At 50.2% G+C, this 12,831-nt stretch overlaps 2 protein-coding genes across 3 annotated transcripts in view; one reads left to right on the top strand and one right to left on the bottom strand.

The window, feature by feature from the left end:
- Positions 1-3,998, top strand: part of PDCD11 (programmed cell death 11) — a 42,110-nt gene extending 38,112 nt beyond the window's left edge. The window contains exons 32-36 of the mRNA XM_056804536.1: positions 35-282; positions 1,023-1,191; positions 1,711-1,864; positions 2,291-2,456; positions 3,044-3,998. Of these exons, the coding sequence (XP_056660514.1) occupies positions 35-282; positions 1,023-1,191; positions 1,711-1,864; positions 2,291-2,456; positions 3,044-3,215 (909 nt within the window). The 3' untranslated portion in view covers positions 3,216-3,998. The remainder of the gene's footprint in view (positions 1-34; positions 283-1,022; positions 1,192-1,710; positions 1,865-2,290; positions 2,457-3,043) is intronic.
- A 1,107-nt stretch (positions 3,999-5,105) lies between these two features.
- Positions 5,106-12,679, bottom strand: CALHM2 (calcium homeostasis modulator family member 2). Of its 2 annotated transcripts, none has more exons than XM_007479083.3 (3): positions 12,541-12,679; positions 9,234-9,811; positions 5,106-6,122 (listed from the first exon to the last, which is right to left on the bottom strand). In XM_007479083.3, the coding sequence occupies exons 2-3, from the start codon at positions 9,786-9,788 to the stop codon at positions 5,706-5,708; spliced, it is 972 nt and encodes a 323-aa protein (XP_007479145.1). In that variant the 5' UTR covers positions 9,789-9,811; positions 12,541-12,679; the 3' UTR covers positions 5,106-5,705. The 2 variants fall into 2 exon arrangements, with proteins under 2 accessions (XP_007479145.1, XP_007479146.1); XM_007479084.2 differs by lacking the exon at positions 12,541-12,679 and adding an exon at positions 12,359-12,483.
- Between the last annotated feature and the right edge of the window lie 152 nt (positions 12,680-12,831).

The following is a 12,831-nucleotide window of genomic DNA, read 5'->3' as shown; positions in this document are numbered from 1 at the left end:
TGCCACCAATTACTTTCACCCACTCCCTCCATAGCTAAAGAAAAGCAAGAAAGGCAAGGAGTTGGAGAAGCAAGAGGCAGAGAAGGAGCTGTCACGAATTGAGGCAGCCCTCATGGACCCAAATTGGAAGCCTGAGACTGCGGACGATTTTGACAGACTGGTCCTGAGCTCCCCCAACAGCTCCATCCTCTGGCTGCAGTATATGGCTTTCCACCTGCATGCCACAGAGATTGAGAAGGCCCGAGCTGTGGCTGAGAGGGCTCTTAAGTCCATCTCCTTCAGGTAAAGAGGCTTCTTCCTGGTAACTCCCACAGAGGAGGTGGGGAGTCATGGTTTGGCAGGTACTCTGCACACTGTTGATTGCTCCATACTTTCCTCCCTAAATGTGGCTTGTGGATACCCTACACTACAGGTTGTTGAGTGCCTGGGTTAGGGAATGGGCCTGAGGGATAGATGGGAGGGCTGGGCCAATACTTTCTCTGTCTGTGAAAAGAACAAGGAGGAGTGAAACATAGGAACGGTCTTATAGCTCTTAATCTCATAGACATAAATGCAAAAAAACATGATACAAAGTAGATTGTGATAAATCTGTAAGAGATGCTAGCTTACAGAGATGTTTGTGTTTGGGGGTTGAGACCCCCTTAATCCATAATGAGGCTCTTCTTCCAGGGAAGATCTGTTTTAGGACCTAAGAGGTATTGGGTGTTCTCTTCTAGCTGAATTGGATCCAGCAGGAAACAATAGAAAATGGGCCCATATCCAGGAAATTAAAGATCCAGGGTTCTATGTAAAGTTTTGGGAGGCAGGGAGTACTCAGAATTGATATCTAAGCCTATTTCCCTGACATTGAGGAGGTATGGGAGATCTAAGGGTTATTGGTGGTGGTAGTGGTGGGAACAGTTTTAATTTATATTTCAGGCATCAGTAGTTAGCCTCCAGATAAGAGGCAAAAAAAAGAGGTGCATTGGACTAGAGCTTGAGTCTTGACTCTTCTATATCCTGCTTTCCCTCTGCAACTCCAGAGAAGAGCAGGAGAAGCTGAATGTGTGGGTGGCCCTGATGAATCTGGAGAACATGTATGGCTCAAAGGAGACCCTGACTAAGGTCTTTGAGCGGGCTGTGCAATACTGTGAGCCTTTGAAGGTCTACTTCCAACTGGCTGACATCTACACCAAATCAGAGAAGTACCAGGTATGTATGCCAGCCTCTTGGTTGGAAATGTCTCCCTTCAAGTCCTAGAATAGTCTCTTTTCTTTCCCTGCTCTAGACAGAACCTACCCAGTGGGCATCACAAAGACAGGGCTAGATGTTGAGAATCCTGGGTTCTGGCATCAGCTATGTCCCCAATTGTCACTGTAACTTTGGGGAAATTATTTTACAATCCTATACCTCATCATCCCTATCTATAAAATTGGAAGAATCCATCTCCTTCCTCTTGTTAGGTGTGGAAGTGGTTTGGGGGTGAAGGTGTCAACAGAATTCCAGTTGTGTCTTTATAGTGTACTCTGGACAGGAGAGGAAAGCCCCTCTCCAGCCCCGGCACCTTCTCCTCTTTGTCCTTCTTGCATCTCCTTAGGCACTTCTCAGTGGGCACAAAAGCCATGTGGACTGGAAGGAGTGATCTCAGCTCTCTCTCACGCCCTTTCCCAGCCCCCTCAAATCTGTAGAGCATGTCTGGGTTTCATTTGGTTTTCTCATTCCTTCTCCCAGGCAGCTGAAGAACTCTACAGTCGGATGCTGAAACGTTTCCGACAAGAGAAGACCGTGTGGATCAGATATGGTGCCTTCCTCCTTCAGAGGGGCCAGGCTGATGCCAATCACCGCCTGCTGCAGCGATCCTTCAATTGTCTGCCGCAGAAAGAACGTAAGGCCTTTCTGTCCCTCTTGTCCTTCTCTCTTCCCTAGGAAAGATCCTTCCATTTGGCATGGTATCCTTGCCAGGGTAACCTTTATGTATTTCTTGGTTTTGCCTATATGGTTCACCTTCCCAGAGTCTCTTAGTTCCCAAGGATGAGGATGACAGAATTAATCCTCACTTTCAGCCACTTTGTCAAGATGGTCCATGGGTTAGGGTAAAGCGGCCCAATTGCCAATGATGGTAGGATCCATCCTGGCCTCTACCTTCCCAACCTCCTTAACATACCTAGGAATCCCAGATAAGGCTTTGTTGTTCCGAAAGGGAACAGTGACCAAGGAGTAGGAGTGGGCATTCTTTCCCATCAGCTTGATCCATTAAGAGAAAGGACTCTGGCTGGTGGGCTGAGTGTCTGAGTCACCCTTCCCATTGCAGATGTGGATGTCATCTCCAAATTTGCCCAGCTGGAGTTCCAGCTGGGGGATGCAGAACGAGCCAAGGCCATGTTTGAGACCACACTTAGCAGCTACCCAAAGCGCACAGACGTCTGGTCTGTCTACATTGACATGATCATTAAGTACGGGAGCCAGAAGGAAGCCCGGTAAGTAGGGGGGAGGGAAAGAAGGCAAGCCAGCCTTAAGAGTGAGGAGGGAGAAGGCCCATTGGCTCTAAGGCAACCAAGCACTCGAGCATGTTTATTTCTTTCTTTGGAGTGTATAGTGAGGTGGCCCTGTGCTTATGGCGCGCCAGCTTTTTATCAGAAGGGGATTTTGCCCAAAGGGAGGAACCTCACTTTGGCTTTGGGAAGCAACATGGGTTCACTTAGCTAGAAGCCAGAAAACTTGGGCTCTCCTAATAATTATCTGTGTCAGTTTTCATTTCTAGCACTTTCTCAAGACCATTTTGTACTTAGCAGCTTTCCTTGGGGCAGGGCATGGGGATGAGGGCTACATTATGCAAGGTCGCTTGACTAGCAAGGGCAGAGCTGGGCCTGGGATGCAGGGTTCCTGGTCCTTCGCCTGCAGCCCCATCCTCATCACCCAGGCCCAACAAGCCCGCTCTCAGTTTATTCAGGGCAAGACCAAGTTTTCCCAAGTGCCTGTGTCACAGAGCTTCTGCAGTATGGATGAGTTCTGACTGGAGATCCAGTTTGCCAGTTCTCCTGAACCCTCTGTTCTTGTCACCCAGGGACATCTTTGAGCGAGTGGTACATCTGAGCCTGGCCCCCAAGCGGATGAAATTCTTCTTCAAACGCTACCTGGACTATGAGAAACAGCATGGCACAGCTGAAACGGTGCAAGCTGTCAAGGAGAAGGCCTTGGCCTATGTGGAGGCCACGGGCACTCTTGCTGAAAGCTAGTCACTGATCCAAGGACCAAGCCAGGCTGTGCAAGCCTCCTGAAGGGAGGACATGACATGTATTTTTCTAAAAGACATGAAGGGGGGAGGGAGCTGTAAAGGTTTTATTTAAGTTCAATAACACAGGGTAGCCCTGTGAAAACCAGGTGTGACCCATCCTTGTCAGAATGTGAGCGCGCACTCGTGTGGGGGGTGTGTGTGTGTGTGCGCGTGCGTGTGCGCACGTGTGTGTACAGAACAATGGGCCATATGTGAAGCATGGACAATGTATCATAATTTCTCTGAACTTTTTTTACTTGTTATAAGGAATGGTTAGGTGGAAGAGGGGGAAGGATGAATTGTGAAAGAGGATGTAAAAGCAAAAGGTAAAAATTTAAAACAAAAAAAAATGTGGTAGATCTCTTTTAAAAAAAAAATGAACCAGCTTGTTTTTCCCTACTTCCTTTCCTAATAATGCTGAAGGGCAGTTCCTCTAACCTTTTGTTTCATGGTCAATCAGCTCCTGGTTGACTGACAGTCTCCCAAGAAACTGGGTTGTGGTGCACAGTTTGAACAACCCATCCTATACAGCCTTCCTTGGAAATGTGGTCTAAGCCAAGAGGACTTGCTATTTGAAGTCTGAGTTAAATCAACTTGTTCATCCATCTTTAAAGTGGGGATGAAAATCCTCAGGCTGGCAATTTCACTGGGGTGGTCTTGAAGAAAGTGCTCTGTAAAGTATTTATTGTTCTCTAGAAAATGGTAGTGGTAGAGGATGACTTCCAGGGGTCTCATCAGGCTTTCATTTCATCCGTTATGATATCCTCAGAAGGACATAAGGAAAACCAGGAATCACCAGGCTATGATTTCTTTTCGATACTCCTACCAGATCAAAGACACCCCACCCTCACCCCCGCCCACCCTTTTGTGTAGACCTGCCTTCCTCTAGGGCTTACTTGCAATCTGCTAGGGCAAGGAGAGCACCATAGCAATGGGGAACCTGGGCCCTCCCCTTGGAATCCCACCACCACCACCCTTACCTTCCATCTTAGCATCAAGACAGAAGAGCTATAAGGGCTAGGCAATGGATATTAAGTGACTTGCTCAGGATCTCACATCTAGGAAGTGTCTGAGGCCATAATTGAACCCAGGATCTTATATCTCCAGGCCTGGCCCTCTATCCACTTAGCCACTAGCTCCCTGACCCCTGGAGACCTTGTGAGAAGAGTGGCAGTTCCTCAGAAAGAAGGGACAGAGACAGGGTGTTCCTCACCCCATATTCCCTGATGAAGGTGAACCCTGAGGCATGTATCCATGCCTTTAGTGCATGCCTGAAAGTGTCCCTAGACCACTTGAGTAAGGAGCCTCTTCCCCTGACTCAGTCTCCAGACAATGGAGGAAGTGCTTCTTAAAGGTTACAGAGCTTCCTTCTCCGGGGAAGCTGGTTTCTTGTTCTGGCCTCGGGGAAAATAGAAGTTGGTTCTGGCTGAGCCTGAAATACCATGTGAATAAGAAAACCTTTTTCTGTAACATACATAATTGAAGAGTGTGTGTCGGTCTGCATTTGGCAGGACCTGGAGAGAAGAGAGAAGCCAAAATGTGGAGAAAGTGGACCCTCCTCTCCAGGAATGAGTGCTACTTGGATTTTAGGATCTCAGATCCTAGGGTGGCCATGTGGGAGAGGAGGATGAGCCTTGCCACCGCCTGGCAGTCAGATTTGGGGCCTAGCCCCACATAACTAGTCAAATTGCTTCCCACCCCCATGCCCATAGCCTCTTTCCTCTAAACAGAAGAGGTTTGAATTGTAGGAGTGCTGCTGCCCCTCAACTCCAAACCCCTGATTTCTCAGAAGGGCCTATCTTCTGTCTTCTCTTGCATTTGGGAACGGCAAAGGAGTGCACATACACACATGAAAAGTTACAGCAAAATGTTTATCAAAAATGTTTAAAAATAGAAAAGTGGGCACCCTGGGAGAGTGGCTTACTCTAGGGGCTCCCCAGGTCTTCAGACCTTCCCCTTCCAAAGATGGTCATCCAGACCCCCTGGCACTTAGACACAAGTTAACTGCCCTCTGCCCTTCATTCTCACAAGGAGCCCACGTGGGGCATGGAAGGGACTTCCGTTTCTGGTGTCCCAGGATTAAGAAGTTGCTATTCTTTGGAAAAGACGGAAAGCTCCTGTAAAGTTGCTGATCCAGCACGCTGGCATGGGACAGACTTTCTGTCGTGCCAGGAGTGCCCTTCCCAGGCCAGCTGCACTGCCCCCCAGGTTCTCCCCAAGCTCGGTCACCCTCCAGGTGCGGTCGTCCTCACCACCACCCTTTAGCCTTCTTTGATGGCCGGTTAGTAACACTAGTAAAAACAGCTTCCTCTGATCCACCCAGAATCAGCCGAGTTCTGTTAGGTCCTGGGTTTGGGCGCAGGCCCTTTGTGCCCGTGGGCAGCTCTGGGATTTTAGAAGTCGCTGCTGCACATTTTCAAACAGGCGTGGGATGGCAAGAATGCCTGCGACACTAGGAAGCCAGGAAAGCCATCTCCAGGTTGTCCGGCCCAGTCCCATTCCCCATTATCCCCTGAGCCCACTTGTGCAGTCGACTGTAGAGCGGGAAGCCTTGGTTCTCCCGGTACAGGTAGACCCCGGTGATGGCATTCCACTGGGGCCTCGGCTGGGTCCCCTCCACAACAAACTCTTGGACCAGCTCCTTGTCGTCTTTGTCCAGGGCCACGAAGCCGAAGAAACGGCGCACGTTGTTGGCGGCCAACACCCGGGAATGGACCTCCGCCGTTCTCTGGAACAGCTGGGACTCGTTGGCCCGGTACTGATCCCAGTATGCCTCTTGGCGGTAGCCCAGCGGGGAGCAGCAATGCTTCAGTAACTTGGCGAGGAAGACGAGGATAGCCACCGTGCCAATCAGCAGCCACCCGAAGAGCTGGGCCGGAGAGAGGAGGGAGACGTGAGGTGGGGTCTTCCCTGGTCCCCAAAAGGAGCCGCCAACCACATCCCCTCCTCCCCCCCCACGAGGACCTCAAGGAGGGGAGCCGAGCGGAGCTTCAGTAAAAGCCACCCTTGGCTGGGGTTGGAGATTCGAGTCCTGGCTTGACAATCATTAGCTGCAGAACTAGAACGTCAGTTACCTTCTCTGATCTGGGTTTGCTGTTCTGTGGAATGGGAAGTTGGAACAGACAGTTGGGACTATGTGAATCCTTTTTTGCTTTCACTCTGTCATCTCGTTCCTCTGCTTTTCCTCATCTTCAGATCTGAGAGGGCCTGCCTGTCTGTCCCCTGTGTCTGTCTGCCCGTCTGTTCTCGCCTGGCCTAGTCAATGTAGTTCAAGTTGAAAAGGGCCTTAGAAGTCATCCGTCTTACTCATTTGACAGGTGATGAAACAGACAGGCAAAGTGCCTTTACCTAGGGTGGCCCGGCTAGGAAGTATCAGAGGAAGAATTGGAACGCTGGGCTTTTAGTGGTAAGAGCTTAATCAAAGTTTGTCATTGGACCCAATTCCGAGCCCAGACGGCATCTGCCCCATCCTGCTGCATCTCCGCTGATGCGTGCTCCATCCAGAGCCATCCAAAGGAGAAGGAAAGGGATAGAAGAAAGAATGTGGCAAGATCCAATTCAGCATTTCCTAAGCCAGGAATCCTTGATGTCGGCTTGTAATCAATCACCAGGTCATCTCACTTAAAACACGTTATCCCAGCTCCGTCCCCAGCAGGGCATAGGCTGCTATCTGGGGTTCTTTTTAGATTTTTTAGTTTTGTTTTTTTAACCCTTAACAACTCTAGGCAAATGATGTTAAGTGACTTGCCCTGGGTCATACAGCTAAGGAGTATCTGAGGTCAGATTTGAACCTGGAAACTCCTGTCTCCAGGCCTGGCACTCTTATCTGCTGAGCTACCTAGCTGTCTCTTGTGGGTCCATTTTAACAAGTAAACATCTGTGTGGTACCTGGCCAGGGTTAACCCTTCAGTCTGTGGCTTAGGCCGAGTGACCATCTGGGCCACAGTCAGGTCAGTCCATGAGCAGGATTAAAAATCAGTCTGAAAAGCCATTAAGGAATGGAGGTTAGACAATAAACTTCAGAATCAGAAAGACCTGGATGCTGGGGAAGTATCTAAATGACCCTGGAGGGGGCAGCTGGGTAGCTCAGTGGATTGAGAGCCAGGCCTAGAGATGGGAGGTCCTAGGTTCAAATCTGGCCTCAGACACTTCTGAGTTGTATGTCCCTAGGCAAGTCACTTAACCTCCATTGCCTAGCCCTTACTGCTCTTCTGCCTTGGAACCATACACAGTATTGATTCCAAGATGGAAGGTAAAGTTAAAAAAAAATGACTCTGGACAAGTCACTTTACCTTGAGTTGCCGCCCCCCCCCCCCATCTAAATGGAAGAACAATTGGTGCAAATTTCCTACCAGTAATTACTACACCAATAAAATCACAAGTTCAATTTTTTTTTTAACCCTTACCTTCCATTTTGGAATCAATACTATGTATTGGTTCCAAGGCAGAAGAGTGGTAAGGGCTAGGCAATGGGGGGTTAAGTGACTTGCCCAGGGTCACAGCTAGGAAGTGCCTGAGGTCAGATTTGAACCCAGGACCTCTTATCTCTGGGCCTTACTCAATCTACTGAGCCACCTTGCTGCCTCCTCTTTTTTTTTTTTTTTAAATTGGACCCAATTCTGAGCCCAGAGTCAGTCAATGCCCAGAGTCAGTCGGTTGAGTCAAAGGAACAATGTGTGACCAAAGAATAGCCATTTTCCCTGCTCTTTAAAATGACTGGGAACCATGAAAATGGCTTCATTAGCACTGAGCATTCCCTTCCAACCCTGGAGGGTAGAACTGGCAGGCTGGTACTCGATCCTTTATGTTCCCTCCTCTCCACCCAACAGTAGCGGAGCTGAAGCCTTTCCAGGATTTTTCCTTGCCTGCCTCTCTCCTAGGGGAGGGTGAGAGTGTTAGTTTAGGGTGTGACCTTTTTTTCCTTCTCCCGCCTCTCTCTGGAGATTTAATTAGCTATGCTCTGTTCAAAACAAAAAAAAAAGTTTGATTTTTTGGTGTAGGAACAATATAATGCCCCTCAGATCCACAGGGTCTATTTAGGGAGTCTTTATCAAAAAGGTTATTAATACAATCACTAGTTAAGAGCCCCCAGTTAGGAAAGTTATTCAGTTGGAGCACTGGCTATGAATGCTTCCTGAGCCACTCTGCACTTATGTGACATTGCTCTAGCTCAGAGCCCCCAGTTAGGAAAGTTATTCAATTGGAGCACTGGCTATGAATGCTTCCTGAGCCACTCTGCACTTATGTGACATTGCTCTAGCTCAGAGCCCCCAGTTAGGAAAGTTATTCAGTTGGAGCACTGGCTATGAATGCTTCCTGAGCCACTCTGCACTTATGTGACATTGCTCTAGCTCAGAGCCCCCAGTTAGGAAAGTTATTCAATTGGAGCACTGGCTATGAATGCTTCCTGAGCCACTCAGTACTTATGTGACATTGCTCTAGCTCAGAGCCCCCAGTTAGGAAAGTTATTCAGTTGGAGCACTGGCTATGAATGCTTCCTGAGCCACTCTGCACTTATGTGACATTGCTCTAGCTCAGAGCCCCCAGTTAGGAAAGTTATTCAATTGGAGCACTGGCTATGAATGCTTCCTGAGCCACTCTGCACTTATGTGACATTGCTCTAGCTCAGAGCCCCCAGTTAGGAAAGTTATTCAATTGGAGCACTGGCTATGAATGCTTCCTGAGCCACTCTGCACTTATGTGACATTGCTCTAGCTCAGAGCCCCCAGTTAGGAAAGTTGGAGCGTGGACTATGAATCCTGCCTTAGACACTTGGTATTTAAGGGTCACATCAGGGAAAGTCCTCAGAGTAAGGTGGAATTCTATGCTTCTATGAATCAAGGTTCTGATTCTGCCAGCAGCACCTACTATGCCTTCCAGCCCAGCGTGCCAGCTCCTGAAGAGGTATGGGAGGGAATATCTCAGACCCTTTGCCAATAGCCAAACCCGTCTCCACTGCACCTCCACAAAAATGACTTACCTGGGACTCATACTTGAGTCTGCGGCTCACCTCCTCCTTGAAGCCTGACAAGTTGGCCGGGGCCTCCCCGCAGGGGAACTTGGCTAAGACCTCAATTGCATGTTCCCGGGGAAAGCCTCCCTCCTCATAGGTCAGTGATGAGGGGTCCACAAACTCGCTGAGGGCGCAGACGTACGCCTCTCCTCGAAGCAGCGAAATGACGGACCAGGTCACCGGAGCCACGGCAGCACGGCCCAGGATGGAGCTCAAGAGGAGGAAATTGGGGGCAGCTGAACAGTTCTTGGCCCGTCGGAGCTGACACTCAGCCACCAGGTTCCACGTGTGAGTGTTGAGGATGACGCCGATGAGGAAGAGGGCCAGAGCGGGGACCCCGATGGCCGTCAGCCCATAAATGTAGTTTCTGGCTGGAGAGCAGGGGCAGTGGAAGGCCACCACGGAGAAGAGCTCCTGGCTTCCCACCGTGCCCAGGGCCACCAGCCCATTGAAGATCATGACATCTTTGCTCTTGAAAAAGAGTGACAGGAATCGGAAATTCTCCATAATAAGGGCCGCCATGGTGATGAGCCAAGTGGTTTAATCTGCAGAAATGAAGAGGAGGGGGCTGAGTGAATTCAGATATTAGACCCTCTTTTTCCTGGGAAAAAGGGACAAAGTTAACCAGGGGACCTGTGGTCCAATACCTCAAGTTAGGGGCTGGAAGACTTTGTTTCCTTTTCATAGAATGTGTGACCCTGGGCAAGTCCCTTCTTCCCCTTTACAGACTTTAGCACCGCCATCTGTGAAATCCTTAATTCTCCCCTCCTATTTCTCAGGGTTATACGAAAAGAAAGAAAATAACTATCTCATTTACACACATCTTCATCCTCTCCAAAGCAGTCTTATCCTCACCATGACCCTAAGAGATGGGCAGGGCAGGTGTTATGATCCTTATTTTGCAAATGAGGAAACAGAAACTCAGGGACTTGGAAGGATTACACAAGATTAAGCTGTCAAAGGCAGAGCCAGTCTGGAGCTCCTGGTTTATGACTCCTCTGGGAAGCCACTAGATTGTAAGCTTCTTGAGGGCAGGACCTGTTTTGCATTTCTTTGTATTCCTGGCATATAGCATAGTGCTGGGGACACAGAAAGCACTTGCATTAATGCTGTGTGACTGAGCAGGATGGAAACATATGATAGAAAAGTAACAGAATTGGGGTGGCTAGGTGGCTCAGTAGATAGAGCCAGGCCAAGAGACTGGAGGTCCTGGGTTCAAATTTGACCTCAGACACTTCCCCAATTGCCTAATCCTTACCACTCTTCCATCTTGGAACCAATATTGAGTATTGATTCTAAGACAAAATGTAAGGGCTTTTTTTTTTTTAAAGGACTTCTCAGTCCTCTCTTTTCTTACTTTGCAAAGCATCTTTCTTTTTCTTTTTTTTTTTAAACTCTTACCTTCCATCCTGGAGTCAATACTGTGTATTGGCTCCAAGGCAGAAGAGTGGCAAGGGCTAGGCAATGGGGGTCAAGTGACTTGCCCAGGGTCACACAGCTGGGAAGTGTCTGAGGCCAGATTTGAACCTAGGACCTCCCATCTCTAGGCCTGGCTCTCCATCCACTGAGCTACCCAGCTGCCCCCTGCAAAGCATCTTTCTGCTTGTGGCAGAGCCAGCATTTGAACTCAGATTCTGAGTCTGAATCCATCATTAAAAAAAAAAATACTGTGCTGCAGAGGAATATTATTTCCAAAGAATTGTATAATGAAGGGGACCAGCTCCTCTGAGGCTCTGAGTTCCTACGATGGGGCTGAGATCATTAGGAGCTGGGCTGAGCTAACAGGGTTTTCAGTTCTTTTGGGGGCAACTTCAGCCTCCTCTCCCTGGGACTCTGCAAAGCTCTTCCTTGGGCCTTAACCTCAGGCCACTTTCTCCCACCCCATTCTCTTGCCCCAGGCAGGACAGAGAAGAACTAGGCCCCATCTGTACCCCAAGGATGCAGAAAACATCCAGGCCCAGGCAACTGGGAAGCTGGGAGCAGCACTTGGGTACCTGCCTCCCCCTGTGTGGTGCCAATGCTTTACTTCTCAGAACTACTCTCTCTAAGGTTATGGCTGAGAAATTGGGCTGAGGGAGGTCCCTGCTCTCCTCTGGGCCCTACTCTCTGCGGGCTTCTCTGTCTTTAATTGTTTTAAGTTTGTTTTTTTGTTGTGAACATGACAATAACCAACAAAGAATTATCTCAACATACAAGGAATAAAAAAAAGACAATAAATTGCATAGGAAACTATAACTCCCTAAACTCATCTAGTTTGTATTTTAAACACCCTACATTATGTACATAACCAAAAACTACTCCTTAATACTTGATTTTGTTTGATTCTATGCATTTAAATGATCTCTTGGGGAGTCCCAGCCATCATTCCCCAGGAACCTATTCCCAAATAACAAATAGTCCTGCGCAGATTTCGCTCAGGCAGGCCTGCCCTGCTAAGGGTTAAGTGTTATCTTCCCCCTTGTCTGAGGTCTGGGAGGAAGGAAGAAGCTGCTCTTCCTCGAGTTCTACAAATCATCCAGGGAGACCTAAGGGCCCACATGTGCTTCTTAGAAGGTGGCAGTGGAGGGGGGGAGCCACGACTGACCAGATGGGTGCCAGGGCTGTGAGAGCAAAGCACCCACACTCCCACCACCACTTTTGGACCGTTCATCTCCCCCAAGAGAATAAGGGTCCGGGCCCTGTTGGGCCTCTACCCTTCATGAGCCGCCCCCCCCCCCCCCCCAAAGAAAAAAGAGGCAGTTTCACTTTCCCTCTTCCACTTCCCAGTTCCCTTCCAGGTTTCCCTGGGGGGCCCATCCCCCCCCCTTGCCCCAAGGGCCTTCCTCAGAAGTCTGTGCTGCTAAACTTCAGTCCTTTGCCTTGGCCTCTCCATTGCTCTCCTGGGCTCCTCTGGGGCTCCCTGTGGGAAGGGCTGGGATAGGGGCCCCAGGCCGCGGAGTCGATCCCCACACCCTGCCCCCAGGCCCCCCTGGGGTCCTCTCCCCTTTCCGAGCCGGCAGAGCCTCCCGCGTTCTCTCTGCGGAGGCTCCGTGAGGGCACTGGAGATGGAAGAGACCCCACCCCCACCCCCGGCTCTCCTCCTCGCAGCTCACCCTAAGCTTGCCTGTTCTGAGGGTCCAAACGCCTGTCCGGGGAAGGAGGGCCGTGCCCGGGAGGGGAGTGCAGCCCAAAGCCAGGACTCGACAGGCCGCTCTTCGGAGCCCCAGCCCTCACGAGCACTGGGGGATGGAGAAGGCGCCACAGCCCCAACCGCTGGATGGGCTCGGTCACTCACCTGGGGCTGGGGGGCGGTCTGGACTCCCACCTGTGGAGTTGTGCCCGGCGTGAGTCCTGGGGGCAGCCCCCACCCGGCAGAGCGGGCTGGCCAGCGGGCACAGGCAGCGGCCACCACGCCCGACGGCCGCCTGCCCGCGCTCAGCAGTCGCTTCCTCTGTGTCTCGGGAGGCTCAGTTTGGGGGTTTTGATTTGCTGGGTCCGGGCCGGGGCTTCCTGTGGGCCCAGGCTGGAGTGGGGGCTCCGCTGGGGAGGATCCCGGAGGCCCGGCGGGGGATGAAAGGCCGCCACG

This window comes from Monodelphis domestica, chromosome 1, assembly GCF_027887165.1.
Source record: "Monodelphis domestica isolate mMonDom1 chromosome 1, mMonDom1.pri, whole genome shotgun sequence".
NCBI classification, from domain to species: Eukaryota; Metazoa; Chordata; class Mammalia; order Didelphimorphia; family Didelphidae; genus Monodelphis; species Monodelphis domestica.
The sequence above is the reverse complement of the archived record's forward strand: the minus strand, read 5'-3'. Positions and strand labels throughout refer to the sequence as shown.

Coding starts and splice junctions, on each gene's coding strand:
- CALHM2 (XM_007479083.3), bottom strand. CDS start 9,788: ATGGCGGCCCTTATTATGGAGAATTTCCGATTCCTGTCACTCTTTTTC. Junction 6,123..9,233: donor GACTCAAGTATGAGTCCCAG/GTAAGTCATTTT, acceptor TCTCCGGCCCAG/CTCTTCGGGTGGCTGCTGAT.